This window comes from Oreochromis aureus, linkage group 1 (assembly GCF_013358895.1).
Source record: "Oreochromis aureus strain Israel breed Guangdong linkage group 1, ZZ_aureus, whole genome shotgun sequence".
Classification (NCBI taxonomy): domain Eukaryota; kingdom Metazoa; phylum Chordata; class Actinopteri; order Cichliformes; family Cichlidae; genus Oreochromis; species Oreochromis aureus.
Window position 1 is genome coordinate 5,018,448 of NC_052942.1, and position 17,398 is coordinate 5,035,845.

Genomic DNA, 17,398 nt, shown 5'->3' on the forward strand with positions numbered 1-17,398 from the left:
TATATAATGTGTCTATTTTCAGAAAGTTCATTCCGTCAAACTGGACGTTTTCTGTAGGAGAAAGGTTTCTTCATCCAAACCACTAATCTCAGCTGACTGCAGAATAATGATGGAAACTAGCTCCACTGACTAACAATGGGCCGTGAGGTTAGTTTTATGATCATTAATCTGCAAATTGATTGATCAGTATAGCATCATCATATATGCACGCTTCCTTGCCTTTCTGATTTATTTTAAATTAATTGCATCCAAAAATTCATTTTATACGTCTGCTTTGCAAATGGTAGTTCTTGACGTGCTTGGAGCTGTGGAAATTATGCTTATATTGTGAAAGTCTGCAGACGGAAGTGTTATTGTTTTTGCTGATGGAGTCACGCTGGTGAAGCTCTTCGCAGACACTCTGTGATTAAGTCTTAGTGTTGGACAGTTAGATTATTCTTGTCATTACCTACAAAGATATAGATAAAAGTTTGACACTAGCTTCTTTGTTTAGTATTGTATTTGTGCTGAAAGTAACGGAATTATGCGGCTTTGACAACTTCAATCGTTCCGTCTACCTGAAAGCTGATTGGCTCAGTTACACGTCGGTTCAGCGTCTGACAAGTAAGTCTTTGTTTTATAGAGCTGCTGTTTTGTCAATAAAGGCGTAGAATTCCTTTTAATATCCACACACGCTGTGTTTTGGGGTTTATTTCTACCCAATTATAATAGTGTAAAAAGTAAAATGAAGCGAAATAAAATTAAAAACGAGCGAATGAGTTTGTTAGCTTTCTGGCTAACTAGCTGCAGCTAACCTTCTAAGAAACGTACAGCCGTAAACCATGGGTTATTCTAAAAGGATCTACTTTCATTACACTTTCTGGGGTGGTGGAAATGAGCTATCTTCACCGCCGAGCTTTTGTAAGTTATATCTGTATACTTGTGCGTGTTTTGTATTATTGGTCATGTTAGCAAATAAAGGCACAGTGTTGTCTATTGTTTATCATAAACGAGTTAAACTAACGAGCCAAACTTTTTAAGGTTTAAGGTAATGACAGATAGTTACGTTTTCATTCATTTGCAAAGTTTTCTCAGGTTGGCTAAAAAATAGTGTAATTAGCAAGTTTACCTTTGGGTAGTGTATATGCATATAATTATTTTTTTGTATTTAACTCTCTGGTTATTACTATTGTTTGGCTGTTATGGTTTTCAGCAGTAATTGGGGTGTATCCATGACCAATTGACTATGTCCGTTAGTGTTCACAATACTCTTCATTGCCTCTAATCTTTTTTTGATGACTGTGTTTGTGTGCCACAGGGAAACATATTCTCAGTTCCTCACAGTGTGCACCAGTACATCTGCAAATGCAGCTCTGATATGACTAAAAGAAGTCCATCTCTTCAGCTGGTCAAAAGGTACATTTTAGTATCTAAAACATGAGCTTTTCTTTTTTTCTTTCTTTTTTTTTTTAACAGCAGCATAATTTCTCCCAACAAGGAAACCACAAAAAACTTGCTAGACCTCTTTATCAAGTAATGGTTAAGCCTTTGTTAGCTGAAGCAAAAAAGTGACTGTCTCACATGTACATTTTCAAACAACTTAATTTATAATTACATTTTTGTGGGGATATATACAACTTTTATAGTCTTGTCTCTTTAATATTTAAATTCCAAGTTTTCTGCTTTTTATTCAGTAAGACTGAATTAAATTAATAAAGTTCTGAATGTCGTGGAGTAAAGATTTGTTTGCTGCTTTATAAATTATTTGTGCAATTCTGAGATCAACCAAATCTTTAAATTGAATTCAATGATTTTTAATCACAAATCACAACAGCAATAATGAAATGTTAATAATTTAATAAAAAATTGATTTGATGGTCTTTTGAAGTTTCGGTATAGCTCAGGTGGTAGAGCACCTGCTAATCAGAACGTTGGTGGTTCAATCCTCATCTCTCCAGTCTGCGTGCCAAATATCCTTGGGCAAGATGCATCCGTCAGTGAATGCGTGTGAATGTTAGATAGAAAGCTTAGATAGAAACAGTATAGTATGCTTGTGTGAATGAGGCAAGTTGTATAACCCATTTTGAGTGCTCAGAGTAGAAAATATACTCTATACTCCACCAGTCTGGATTTTAAGTCAAATGTGTTCAAGTGCAGACTTTGAGCTTTAAGTCTATGTTTTTTCAGAGTTTGGATTAACTGCTGAGAAATTTAGGGTGATGGAGGGGCTGGAGTCTATCCCAACTGCAGTACAGTAAGAGGCGGCTTACACCCTTTTCTTGCAGTCCCCTGTTTTTAGATGCTTAAAATTAACTGGACAGTTGTCTCCAAAGCAGTTTCCTCGCTATGTCATCGCAAATGAAGCAGATGCCTGAAGTTGACTCGTAGAGCTGATTTTGTATTTGTAGTTTTGCAATTTTAAATATAAGTCTCAGACAGATGGCAGTGCATACAAGGTACACCATCACTAGGCTGGAAAAAAAAAACACAATAAACCAGAGAGAGATGGCAAGAAATTTGGCAGTGGCCAGATCAACAATGTGGTACATACATAAAACAAAGATTAACTTTAACCAGAGCGATGGGAAAAGTATTGAGAAGCAGAAAAGCAGCTCAAGATCAGATAGGCTCCTTTCCCATTAGTACCTGCTCGGTTTGATTCGCCACCGATCACCACGACTCGACTTGGATTAACTGGTTTTCCATTATAATCAAGTACAACCTAATGTGTGTTTTCATTGTCATAGCAACACGTCCAAGTGTCCTGTGACGTAATTAACATGCAACACAAACGCTACAACAAAGGTGGGTGTCGAGGCAAGAATACACCTCCTGCTCGGTCTGTCGCTTTTCGGCAGACTCTGGGACCACGGCATTGTTCTTTGTAGCCATTTCCCTTATTGACAGCCAGGGCTGTGTAGAGATTTTTGAAGGGGTGGGTGCTGAAAGTTAAAAAGGGGCACATGGAACCAGAGTGAATAACAACAACCCATATTCTTCAAAAATCTAATATGGATTCGCATCATACTATATCACTGTTATCAGGTGGGGACAAGGCAAAGCAAAGGTAGCCCATTTCTTGCCTGATGGGTACAATGTTGCTGTTGAGGTGTTGCTGCTGCTCCTGCTGCTGATAGTGCTGGAGGGCAGGGCTGTGTTGATCTGACACTGTAGACATTTTAAAAGTCTGTAGGAGATATGGTAGCTGATTGTGTTGTGAGTTAATAATGAAATGCAAAGATCGGTGACAGTGCTTGGAACCATAAGGCAACAAATTAAAAAAAACTGTGGGAAATGAACTAGGCTCTGCCTGTGAATCACTCTTTGCCTCTCTTCCTCCTTCCATCTCCTCATCTCATCTATCGCTGTCCACTTGCTGTCCTTCTGAGAACAAGGCACAACTTGCTATTGCATTTAACTATCCACACTTAACAAATCCCATGATGCTTTGAGTATTTCTTCTTCATGTGTTAATAGACCTCTCTGCTTTGAGTCATACTTGTTATTAATCTCTTCCACAGCATGTCTTTTATCCTGTCTTCCTTCTATCTCCCTAACCAGTTATGGCAGATGGCCCCGCCCCTCCCAGAGCCTAGTTCTGCCGGAGGGTTCTTCCTGTTAAAAGGGAGTTTTTCCTTCCGCACTCATGTGGTTGAAAAAAACATTTGATTCTGGAGGTTATTTAAACATATCATGAGATATAGATATTAGATTTTCATCATCGCTCAGCCCTAGATCAAATAATGAGTTTCCTCAATATTTGAGGAAGCTCATTATTAATGTTAACCCTTAAAAACTTCTGAACATCATTAGTACACCATTTCAGTATTATTTTGATTCTTTTTCTTATGCTTAAAATGCTTTAACATTTTGATATTGATTTTGATTTTTTTTTTTTTTTTTTTTTTTTTTTTTTTTTAAATGCACCACCTGTGTGTGCTTGATTTGTGTGTTTTGTCAGCCATGTATGTCCATTCAAATCTGTCAGATCTACAATGAACTGCTTAAATTGTAGATCTATGTTGCACTAAGGCGGTGGTCAGAGGTGGGCAGACACTGTACTGTAATGTATGAATGAGTTGGGTTTTGCACAAATTTATTTTAGCCATTAAAATATCCTCAGATCGGCCAGATACAGTCCCAATCAAAAGTTTAAGACCATTTGAAAAATGTGAGTGAAGTTGGCTCCCCCACCTTCTTCAAATCCAACACACACACATTAATAAAGTAAATAAAAATTGGTGTCAATCAACTGTGCTACGTTGTGCTGCAAAAATTTTTGTTTGTGCCGCTATCATTTTAAAGATATTAATAAAAATGTCAAGGTCAACCAGCCCCCCCACATTACCCAAATCAAAGAAAAGTGGTGTCAAACGATTGTGCTACATTTATGCTGGTTTGTGCTGCTAAAACTTTTGTTTGTGCCGCTAATATCTTTAAAATGATAGCGGCACAAACAAAAATTTCTGTAGCACAAACCAGCGCAAACATTTGACACCACTTTTGTTGGATTTGAAGAAGGTGGGGGGGCCAACTTCACTCACATACTTGAAAAATGGCAAAAAATCATATTTTTCATGGTTGGATCTTAACAAGGATCAAGTAGAGCTTCAGCATGCAACAAGAAGAAATGGGAGCGAGACAAAAAAAAAAATTTTGATCATGTAGTTTATTGAAAATGACACTTAAACTGACACAGGCTCTTAGGCCACCTCTATCATCAAGTTATGTGTTAAACTAGTTTTTCAATTTTAGTATTGTCTTTTCAGATTAAAAGTAGGGCTGTGCGATATGACCAAAATCTCATATCCCGATATTAAGACATCTATCGTCCGATAACGATATAAATCACGAAAATGTAACATTTTCTGTAAATTCTGTGAATGTCGGGCAGCTCGACTTGCATGAAGTGTTTCCAGCTGGGCGTCGCGTACCTGGAGTGGAGTGTTTTAACTGATGCATGAAACGATACATTTTTAGACATAGGTTGTAACAGCCGCCGTTTTCTTTGTGAGTATTTATCACACAGCGTGCTGCGGGGAAAAGCCTGTTCTAACGTTTGAGTCTACGGTTTATTTTTTAGCACCTGACGGCTCTTTTTTGCTTCTCATCCGTAAATAATCTGCATCTTTCACGTGATTCAGTTTATTTTGAAAAGTCTGAACAGGATCTTGAGCTTTATTGTGAAAGGTTTATGTGGAAAATAAACAAGCGGACACGAGGTGGTTTTACCGTCGTTGTTGCTAACGACAACGCATACAAACAAGCGCTTGTCCGTCTGTAGTGTGGTTGTATTAAACATAAGAGAAAGAGAGAACTTTAGGAAATTAATATAGCCACTACAGTGACCATCAAAATAATGAAAAAATATTGCCGTAAACAGTTTATTTTGCGACACCACGAAACAAACGATAGCATAAAATGAAACGATAGACGTTTTTCTATCGTCATCCGATATATATCGTTATATCGAACAGCCCTAATTAAAAGCCATGGCCGTAAGTCTGAACTTAATTTCAGTCATGCTTAATGTACCCATCTGAATCTGAATCTATTTACTGATTTTTATTTATTTATTTTAAACAGAGCTTAGGTACAGATGAAAATTACCATTCCGAAATGTGACAGGATGTTGAACCACCACTGCAGAAGGAACCCTGAGCTTCATGAAGAGCTGCAGATCCAGGCTGCAGTGGCAGCAGGGGATGTATACACTGTTAGGAGAATGCTGGAGCAAGGATATTCACCAAAGATCCGCGATGCCAATGGCTGGACACTGCTTCACTTCTCAGCAGCCAAGGGAAAAGAGAGATGTGTTCGAGTTTTTCTGGAGCATGGAGGTCAGACCCCCAACCCCACGACCTGAAAATGTTTTTGCTGTTAATGCTACGGGGCATTGTGTTACTAAAAAGTGGTCATTCGTTCAGCTCTGTTAGGTGAAATTTGAAAAGAAGTAACTTCTATATCATTCAGATAAATATCCCTTAAACACTTAAAAATGTTTTAATGGGTCCTCAATATTCCAGGTAAGGAAATCCCAAAAGTTGATTCTTTTCATCTGGACTTTTCGTTCTCAATGGGAGAAAAGTTTTCTTCATTCATCCAAGTGACTTCTTCAGTGTCAGTTGACTGCAGGTTTCCCAACTCCTTAAACATAAACAGAACATTTGCATAATTACTGACTCTAGCACCACTGATTATGCTTGTTACTTGGATGAGACAAAACATTCTTCCCATTGAAAAGCTATGTCCAGATGAACAGAATCCACGTTTTGGGATATTATTCATATGACTTGAGATTTATCCAGATACCACTTTGGCACCCCAGAATATGATTATTATCATGGGTTTTCTGTTAGAATCAGAAAAACCATGGACATAATGCATAGTGCAGTACTTGTTGCATATCAACACCCAGTTGAAAAGTTTTCTTCTGCTGTGGTCATTGAGGGGTCACTGCGAACAAGATAAACTCAACATCCTTTAAAGTAGAGATGAAACACTACATGTATAAAAACTAATTTGCACTCTCAAATCCTATTGTCAAAAAAACCATAGATTTAACACTGTCTGTGAAACTGGATTTAAGAAATAAGTGTTTAACACTCTGGAGATGATGGGCTAGCACATCCAAATCACATGACTGATTTAAGATAACATAGCAGCAGTGAGTCTCATACACAGAGTCTCAAGGTGTGCCCCAATTCAGGGCCTCCATCCTTCAAAAAACTACCTGGTCTGCATAGGCCAGGTGTTTTGAAGGCCAGAAGTGCAAGGCTGTTAAATGGGTTGGGTTGCCTAGCAACTATGCTTTTTCAAATGTTAGAAGTTGGCTGAGCAGTGTCTATTTTGTAATGGGTGATAGGTCATATATAGAACTTAAAAAAAATAAAACAATTGAAAAAACATGGCAGAAAATGCTGAAAAAAAGCCCTCCACAAAAGTAAAATAATTTGGAAAATGTCCAACAAAAAGTCAGTTTTCTGCATAACTCCATTGCACATGCTCACTCTCTCAACCTTCGCATTCCTGGAGCTGCTGTGATGCAGTGCTTCGGATTAATGTAATGACTCTTAATATCACTGAAAAGCGCAGAGTTGCTGCTTTCAAGAGCGGTTGCCATTTTTTTGATTGCCCAAATCATTCAAGAGTTGCAGTAGTTTAAAGAAACGTTGCAAAAACTTGTCACCAGTGTAGCCCTAACCTGTTAGGGTTAAAGGGTTAAACCTTTCTAGCAGTCCTTTACAAAGAGAGAACAGCCTTTATATTCTCTCCTGTTCTCTTCTCCATCTCTCATCTTGCATCGGCTGGCTCTTTTTCGTCTTCCTCTTCCTCACACACTGCTGAATTTGTCCTGGTGTATCATCAGGGGTGGAGAGCCTCAATCTCATCAGTTCTCCCTCAAAGACATCCCACCTGATCTGCAGCAGTTGGTTCCTCACTCTGTCCTGACTCGTGCGCAAAATGGACTGTTACAATTGGTCAGAATTAGCCTGTGAAAATAAATCTTACCTTTTTTATAAAGAAGGAAAACACATTTATTTTCTTCATTTAATTATATATTTTTAAATTAATTAAAAATAAAACATTAAACATGCCAGCTTCTAGCTTTGCTTGACAGTGTGTAGAACAAACCTGATAATGCAAACTTATCAGTATGTTTTATTTTATAAACTGATTTCTTCTGAGCAACACAAATGTTAACAGGGGGAGGATTTTGCTGAAGCACACCATTCATTACAGTCGTAACTTGTCGTCTTTAACAGGTTCAATATTTTTCTTGCTTGTTTGTACAGGGATTCTCCAAAATTTCTGTTGATCACCATTAATGACAGTCTGGTATAATAAGTAGCTTTGTTAGGAATTGTGCTGGGCTTGTCTGCATTACTGTTTGACGGAATATTCATTAAGATGTGGCGATATCTAAATTGGCCAGCAGGGGTCACTGTGGAGATGAGTTTGGTATTGGTTTTGAAACAATATCAAATTCCAGTACAAATGCTTCAAATGTTTCTGTGTTTTTTACGAAGCTTCAGTTTGCCCATTACTAAACATTTTCATCACTACATAAATAAGTTAGGTAAAACCCTGTCGTTACTTTTAAAAGTTTACTGTTTGGCCACTCCACTTAAGCCGTCTGCCATTATCTTTGAAAGATTTCCCATTGGCACCGCCGCGCTATGACAGAATCAGCTTTTTGGGCAGTGAGGTATTGGTTCAGCTACTAGTTAGGTTTACATTAGTGTATGTTAGCTATTAGCTGCAACCCACCAACCAACCCTGTAATGTCACGTTGTGTACTAATACAAGATGGTACTAAACATGTTCTAAAAACTTTAACTTTGAACGCTTATTTTCTAAATCCAACTTCACAGACTGGATTAAATCTTTGTCAGTTTTTGAGAGCAGGGCTTTAGTGTAAATTAAGCTTGAGCATTTCATGTCCACTTAAAGTATAAAAGTCTAGCAGGAATGCACTGTAAATACGAATTGTTGAAAAATTCTTTCTAGCAGATTATTGTTGGGCTATACTATCTTGGCCTATCATAAATCGTATAACATGAAATGTCTGCTGCATTTAACTCTTCTTTTATTTTCACTTGTCTGTACAGCTGACCCCACAGTGAAGGACTTTATTGGTGGCTTCACCGCACTTCACTATGCAGCTATGCATGGCAGAGCACGCATTGCCCGACTGATGCTGGAGTCAGAGTTTCGAAGTGACATTATAAATGCAAAAAGTAACGACGGCTGGACACCGCTGCATGTGGCTGCCCACTATGGTCGAGACTCATTCGTGCGGCTCCTGCTCGAGTTCAAGGCCGAGGTAGACCCTCTGAGTGACAAAGGAACCACGCCACTACAGCTTGCCATAATCCGCGAGCGCTCCAGCTGTGTACGGATCCTCCTTGACCACAGCGCCAACATTGACATTCAAAATGGCTTCCTGCTGCGCTATGCTGTCATCAAAGGCAATCACTCATACTGCCGCATGTTCCTGCAGAGGGGAGCGGACACTAATCTTGGACGCCTTGAAGATGGCCAAACTCCCTTACATTTGTCAGCTCTAAGGGATGATGTGTTGTGTGCCCAGATGCTCTACACCTATGGAGCAGACACCAATACTAGGAATTACGAGGGCCAGACTCCGGTGGCTGTATCTGTTAGCATGTCAGGGATTAGCCGGCCTTGTCTGGATTTCCTGCAGAAGGTCACAAGTGAGTAACACACTCTTTGTCATATAAGTCCTGTGGCATTGTGAAGAATATGCGAGTGTTGTGTTTGTTGCGTGGCTGTCTGCAAATCTAGCTTAAAGGAGGAAAAAGTAAATATTCTTAACTATGAAAGAAAAATTAGGGGTGAAGGAAAGAAAATTGCTACAACATAGTATTGCAATATTCTGCCTGTTATATTTTGTGCAACAAATATAGATATAGCATTCAGTATCAATATTTGGGATACCAAAATATTTCTTTATATCATTAAATAAATTAACAAACAAACAATGGGTTATCTCATAGCTGTGCAAACTTAGACTACCAGTCAAAATTTTTAGAGCACCCCAATTTTTCCAGTTAGGTATTGCAATTCAAGTCATTCAGGTCCAATGAATAGCTTGCGATGGTACAAAAGTAAGTGGTGAACTGCCAGAGTTTTGTTTTTTTGTTGTTTTTGTTTTTTTAAGGAAAAAAAGGTAAGGTTGAAAACCTACTCGACAGCGTACAAAACATGTCAGCATGTTTTACAGGACTAGATATGCAGATTTTGTTACTCTGCTTTTTTTTTTTTTCTGAAGTCGCAAAGTGACTATAGTACTGTGGTGAAAATGGCTCATAAGTGTTGTATATACACTAATCAATTAGCTCATGGCACGTGCATTTAATCTCTGATTTATTTCCTTTTTATGGTTGTGCTCCAGTCTTGAGATCATTTTGGGCTCTGGCCCCTTTTTACATACGTACAAGCACCCGAGGTGTGGGCCTTTTAAGAAGTCATTTAAACCTTTTTTTTGGGGGGGGGGGAGTGTTACAGGAAAGGAGACACAAATTGTACTTATGTAATTTTAAGTAACAAATAAGTGATATTCAGAACAGTTTAATTAATTTTAAGTGGGTAGTGCGTAATTTTATGGTAATTTTCCAGGAAAACCAACAATGTTTCCCCATCAGCTGATGTGATCGGCGCTATTTCATGCAATAAAATTTTTTTCTTCCCAAACGTATCCATGCACATCATACCACAAACATAGCTAAGTTTCTTACTGAAGCACGATCAGGAATCAACAATCGTCAAGTCTGGACCACGTTTTTTTCTTCAAACTGCCTTAACTGTTTTGTAGCATAGATTCAGCAAGGTTCCCAAAACATTCCTCAGTCATTGTTTCACCATACTGTAGTGGTGCAACGGATCAAAAATCTCACGGTTCGGATCGGATCACGGTTTTAAGTCACGGATCAGATCAATTTTCGGATTAGCAAAAAAAGACAAAATTTGAACATTTACTTATTAACTTAAGTATTTTTTGCCTATTAAAAACATTCAACTCAAGACTCATTCCGCGCAATTATATAAAAACAAATTAAGGTACAGTATAGGGCAGTACAGGGCTTTGTACCTACCCCTCCGCTGTGATATAATGAGCGGTCACGGTCACGTAGCTTTCCGTTGACCTGGAGGTCTACCCATTTGTAGTTGGGCAACAGAAGATGCCTGGGACAGTTCAGCCATAACTTTAAACTTTTCCTGCTCATACATGCCTGGGTACGATCTTGTCACTGAAGTGGACGCACAACCCTGATATCATAGCGTGGCTCAAGCACGTTCATTATAGTTTAAACCCCTTGTTTTGCACAAGGGAATACGGCCTCCCGCCTGCAGCTAAACACCCCAGTAGCTTTTGTAATAGCTTTAGCTTGGTCGGACTGGGGAGCAAAGGGCTGCTTAAATGCTGCAAACTCCTCTGCTCCTCCACTTGGACCGCTAGCGCTGGCCATAACTAGCGCTTGACAGACTGACCACGCGCACCATACACATACTTTTTTTCTTTCTTTTTCGAATCTTCGGATCACGTGCATGCCGAACCGTGGAGTGGGATCGGTTCGGATTACGGATCAACCGTGATCCGTTGCACCACTACCATACTGACACAATAGCATTACACAGTTTCTGCAGACTTGTCATCTGCAAATCCATGATGCAATGCTTCTATTCCACCACACCACACAGGGTGCTCTGTTGGACTTGGTGAAAGAACCAATTTGAGGTTATCTAATATTTAAAAACATCCAACACCAACAAGGTATTTTCTAGAGATGGACCGATCCGATATTACGTATCGGTATCGGTCCGATACTGACGTAAATTACTGGATCGGATATCGGAGGGAAATGTAATCCGATCCATTAAATATCAAAAAAGCACCTCAAAAAACTTGCGACATGGCGTAACTCGGCTCATAACCGTAGCACGTCGGAGCAGTATGCATCACGTGATAGAGCGGCTGTGTGTATTTGTAGCCTCGCTAGCAATCCGGCATTTCATCTCTGAGGAAGTTATTCCAGAGAGAAGTAAAGCAAGTGTGTACGTTCATCTCTGAATGCTTGTAAAGCATTCCCGCGTTAAGCTTAACAACATATATGGAGCGACTGCCTCTCTCTCCCTCTCCTGCTGCTACTTCAATCGTGAAACTGATCAATGATCAGCTGATCGGCTTTTCTGTTGCGAGTCCGTCTCTCTTCTTTGTTTTTGGCCCACTTTGCACCAGAAAGAGGAAACCAGCAGCGGAACAACAGCAGCACGTTTAAGCTTGATAAGCTGTTGTTAGAATTTATTTAATATTACTTTCTACACCAGGATCCTTTTCTACGTAGCTGATGGCTGGTAACTGTGCAGGGGCGGATCTAGCAAAGTTTAGCCAGGGGGGCCGATAGGGCATGAACAGGGGAAAGGGGGGCACAAAGACATACTTTTCTTTCTTATTCTCATTTAAAATGTCTAGCTTTTAATAAATAATTATCTGAATCTTACACCCAAAGTTTTAATCTGATGTAAAATGTATAGAAGTCCATTACTGTATATAGTAACTGTTAAGTCTAATATACCCTAGTAAGCTATAGTACTTTTTCCTTTGGGGAAAGTACCATCTGTGCAGTCTGCAATTCTGTTGAAGAAAGATGTTGAATCTTTTTAATTATTCTTGAAAAATAATTTGTTTCTGTGCATTTTTTTCACCCTGTATCAAATTAAAGTTGATTACATCAATTAAGCATCATGAGGTGGAGGGTGGGGGGTGGTTCCCCATTTTCTTTTGCTGGGAGTTTGCAACCCTATTAGTTAGGTTGCTTAATATTTCTGCTAAGTACTCTTTAAAATACCACAATAGGGAGGATGGAGCAGGTTTAAGTTTATTAGATTGATCAGTATTGCTGAACTATGAAATATTTTGCAGCAGTGTTTTTTTACACACAGGTATAACAGAATAGCTTTAGTGTTGTTGTTTATTTAAACTTGAGTATGAACTTATACAAAATGCAGCAAGATATTAAAAAACAGTTTTATTGATTAAAAAACGCACTATATCGGATTCATATCGGTATCGGCAGATATCTAAATTTATGATATCGGTAATGGACATAAAAAAGTGGTATCGTGCCATCTCTAGTATTTTCACACCGAGAACTGCTAGCTTCTCTTTTTTTTTTAGGCCACTCTCTGTAAATCCGAGAGATGGTTGTGTGGCAAATTCCAGCATATCTGAAAAGCCATGCCATATTCAGAGTTATTTGAATGACCTTTCTTCCCTATTCTAACCCTTTGTTTGAATCTCAGTAGGCTGTTTTGACCGTGCCTAAACACACTGAGTTGCTGTCAGATGATTGCCTGATTAGACTGTAGTTATAGATAGATAGATAGGTAGGGGGGTGTGTGTGTATGTGTATGTGTGTGTATGATGGGTATTTTTTTTTTTTTTTTTTTTTGTAGAGGGTCGTGATTTCCAGAAAAAGAAAATTTGATAATATTATTAATATTATGTTATGTGCACCTTCACCCTGATTGATTATCTAACTTTCCTCTCAATTTTATTGTTTCACAATTTATTTTTGGAATGCAGCAGGATGCAAACACTGCTGTGATATAATGTAAGATAAAGTAGAATTAAAACGTGTTGCACTAATGGGGGCATGTGAGCACTGTCACTGTATTAATTATCCCTTTAAAGCCGGTCGGAGCGGGCACGCTCCGTTGTGCGTAACTATTTTTAAATCCCAGTAGCACTGCAACCACGTAAGCTAGCGCAATAATTTTTTTAGCATATGAAACCGGAGGAGTTGTACTTACATTTTATGCCATCAGCTTGTCCTAGGTCACGGTTTCCTTCCACATATAGCTTTGCAAAAACTCCATAAAAAGCACTTGCAGCAACAAAAACATAATATTCCAGAAACAGGCTTTGCCGATCCGATCAGCTGTTCGTAACACTTCCTACGTCCATCAGCGCGAACTATCGCATGTCCGCCGTGACCTGCCCAAAACCAGAAGTGACGTCATTTTGCGGAAATGTAGTTTTTTACCATCAGGGGCTTATGAGCCTATACTTGTGTTTTTAAAAGTTATGTTTGACTTTATGACTTTCTGTGTCGTTTCTGGGATGCTTAGGACTCATATTGCACTGCTGGAAATAGTTTATTTTGATGCACATGCTGGTTTTTTTTTTTCAAATTTGCATTATAATATTTATTTTCGTTTTTCCTGCAGTATATAAAAATTGGTGTATTTCAAAAATAAAACTATGAAGACACTTAAAAAAAATTTCCTGTGGTGGGAAACTAGTTTGTGCAACTTTTTTGTATTTACAGTTTTGAGGGATAAGCCTCTTAAATTTCTCTAACTAGAAATATATGTTAAAAAAACAAAAATGATTTTCAATTTTTTTGTAGTTTATTGCACTTTTTTGCAATTTATGTAATTACTATGCACTTAATGCATACATATTATTAAAATGTGGGCTATAATGGTTGTATTGATGTATATCAACTTGAAATGCTCCCAAAAATGGCACTACAGCATGTAAAAATATAAGATAAGGTCTGGCGGACTTGGTTCTATGATAGGTCTTAAAGGGTTATTAAATGACGAGACATCTACTCTTGCTAATAATTTTGCTCAGAGTTGATATTTCTTGCTCTGTTTTTGTCATGTTACTGAGGGTCAGATGAGCTCCTTCATGTGTAGTTATTGTTTCTGATCTTCTTTCAGGACAACCTCGGACTCTACAAGATTTGTGTCGAATAAAAATCCGTCACTGTATTGGCCTTCAAAGCTTGAAATTCTTGGAGGATCTACCACTTGCAAAGGTTATGAAAGACTATTTAAAACACAAGTTTGACACTGTGTGAAGCAATAACACAAGAATAGGAGAGATGACAAATCTCTTAAGAGACTATGCAATCATCCTCATCTGAAAGAAAAGGTACAGAAACCAATTGTGAACTTGTTCACAGGGCATTTTCTTCACCTAGTTCTCAGTGCATTAAAACATTTTTTCCCACTTTTATTCAACCTTTTTACAATAAGAAAAGTTTCCCAAGAATGGAAATGGATACATCTCAAGTTTTTTTTTCATTTTATTTTTTGTGGTTTTGTAGAAAAGAGAAACCTCATTTGACTGCAGAAAACATCCATACTGCACTTAGGATTTTTACTCTTTATTTTATTTTTGTAAATGTGCATGATGATATTCTCCATGGGTATACTCAAAATGTATTGATTGTCATTTTGTTTATCATTAAACCTCGTTTAAAACAAAGTGCTCCAATGAACATGATTATGATTTCAAAATTATAATAATGATTTCAAAAATGCTATGAATGCTAATTATAATTGTTAAAAAAGCAAACAAAACAAATTCTACAGTGCGCTTCCTGATTTGTTTTACTGCACAATACTTGAGCCTGAATCCAAAAGTCACTGCATTTACATTTCTGAATCACTACTTAGAACAGGCATGTCTGAGCTGTATTCCTCACATAGATGGCTCTTTGAGAAAGGTGCGTCCTTCTGCTTTGAAAGGAAAGGAGTAAGAAAAAATATGGAGCTTTAGGTGGCCGGGAAATATGGATTCTGTGTTATATATAACAGCATAGTGTCAGTAGCCACCTGTAGAATACTACATTACAAACATGAAAAAAAGTTGTAAATTATTCCAAACAATTAACCAAACTTTCATACCAGCTAGTTGTTTTTTTTTTTTTTTGTTTGTTTGCTTGTCCAACCAGATTGAGGTCAATTTTAAAATAAATTGAAAGGTTTCAAGCTTCTACTGGCTGCTGTGACAAAAGCAGCAAGAATATATTTTTAAAATGGCATTACATTTAGTGTACCTTTTTTTTTTTTTTTTTTTTTTTTTTTTTTTTTTTTTTGTCATGGACAACAGTAGACTATGCAGACATATTTTTAATTTATTATGACACAACAATATACCCAGTATATAGTTTTGGAACCGAGGTTAACGCTTGAAACTCTGTCACTTAAATAGTGGGCTCTCAGTTTCTGTGCCATATTTAGTTATTGAGCATGGAGTGGGAGCATTGTGTTGAATAACCATTCTGAAAGTCTGTGTTGAAGCTTGTTTCAAATGTGATATTCATAGCATTACTGGTTTAATCAATCTGTTCTAGTGACAACATCCTGTCATTCCAGCATAAGTCACAATTGCATAACTGTTAATCATGGCTAGATTCAGACATAGTGTGTCTGGTAGAACCAGGTTTCATTAAGATATTTGATGACTTGTCAGAATTGGCAGTGTAACCCCCTTTTCAAGTTGAGTTCTCTCTGCTGTTGTCATGTCTTTGTGTTGTCTGTATTTTATTCAGCAAATACAAAACTGTATCCTGCCCCACTCATTGCACACAAGCACTGAGAAAGGATGATCTCTGTTCTACATCGGGAAAAGTAAATATGCACAGACCAGTGTCTCCATCATAGTGTAAATTGGAAGCAGAATTTATAAGATAAATGCGGTCTTTGTGATAAAACTCACAAGAGACCTACAAAGTCATAATCTGTTACTGTGACAGCATCCAGTTTAGTTTGTTACGTATTGAAACCGATATGTAAAATTGAAATTGTCTAACTTAAAAAGAGCAGTGAGGCTGCTTATTTAAGCATGAGGTCAATCTTTCACATGTTAATGGGGAAAAGTTTTCAGGTCTGCAAAAGCAATTCATGGAAGCAAGAATAATAAAGTCCTGAATTAGTAACATGGATATACAATCACTAGAAGCTAAGATCAGTGTAAATATGTGACATGTACAAGAGATATTTTTTGGAGAATTTATTTAAACAATGATCTCTAAATGTATTTAAAGTTTGGAAAGTATTGTGATCTGTTTGTTGTGACTCATGTTTCTTTTTGTTCAAATACATGAAAAATTTGGAATCAGTGTGTTTGATTTCTATTGGAGAAATGCTTTCTTAAAATTAAAAAACTTGCAGTTAACTGTTTTGGGAGAGATACTGTGAATCTTTTTTTGTTGTTGTTTTTTATTACTTATTTCAAAATAAAATGTAGGATTTGGCGTTGAAACAGTGCAGCTAAGATTTTTCCTTTGTCTTGCATGGTGAAATTGTCTCTTTTCCAAAATGTTACATTTGCAAATCAAGTCATCTGCAATGACATGTCAGTATTATTTTCATATTTAAATTTTGCATGTTTGTCACAGGCGTATGCAAGACATGGGTTTCAACTGTCGCATTCCTTGTGTCAAGCCACTCTTGAACAACAGACAGCGTCAGAAGCGTTTCACCTGGCCTAAAGACAAAAAAAGACTGGACTGCTGCTGAGCGGTCCAAAGTCATGTTCTCTGATGAAAGTAAATTTTGCATTTCCTTTGAAAATCAGAGTCCCAGAATTTGGAGGAAGAGATGAGAGGCACAGAATCCACATTGCTTGAGGTCCAGTGTAAAGTTTCCACAGTCTGTGATGGTTTGGGGTGCCATGTCATCTGCTGGTGTTGCTCCACTGTGTTTTCTGAGGTCCAAGGTCAACACAGCCGTATACCAGGACGTTTTAGACCACATCATGCTTCCTGCTGCTGATCAACTTTATGGAGATGCAGATTTTATTTTCCAACAGGACTTGGCACCTGCACACAGTGCCAAAGCTACCAGTATCTGGTTTAAGGACCATGGTATCCCTATTCTTAATTGGCCAGCACACTCGCCTGACCTTAACCCCACAGAAAATCTATGGGGTATTGTGAAGAGGAAGATGCGATGTGCAAGACCCAACAATGCAGAAGAGCTTAAGGCCACTATCAGAGCAACCTGGGCTCTCATAACACCTGAGCAGTGCCACAGACTGATCGGATCCATGCCACGCCGCATTGCTGCAGTAATTAAGGCAAAAGGAGCCCAA

The 17,398-nt window shown here is 38.0% G+C and overlaps 1 protein-coding gene across 1 annotated transcript; it reads left to right on the plus strand.

Moving 5' to 3' along the window:
- Nucleotides 1–372: 372 nt before the first annotated feature.
- asb7 (ankyrin repeat and SOCS box containing 7) lies at nt 373–16,486 on the plus strand. Its single transcript, XM_031739568.2, has 5 exons — nt 373–603; nt 1,298–1,395; nt 5,566–5,819; nt 8,592–9,197; nt 14,236–16,486. Exons 3-5 carry the CDS (start codon nt 5,579–5,581, stop codon nt 14,373–14,375), a joined length of 987 nt encoding a protein of 328 aa, XP_031595428.1. The 5' UTR covers nt 373–603; nt 1,298–1,395; nt 5,566–5,578; the 3' UTR covers nt 14,376–16,486.
- Nucleotides 16,487–17,398: the final 912 nt, after the last annotated feature.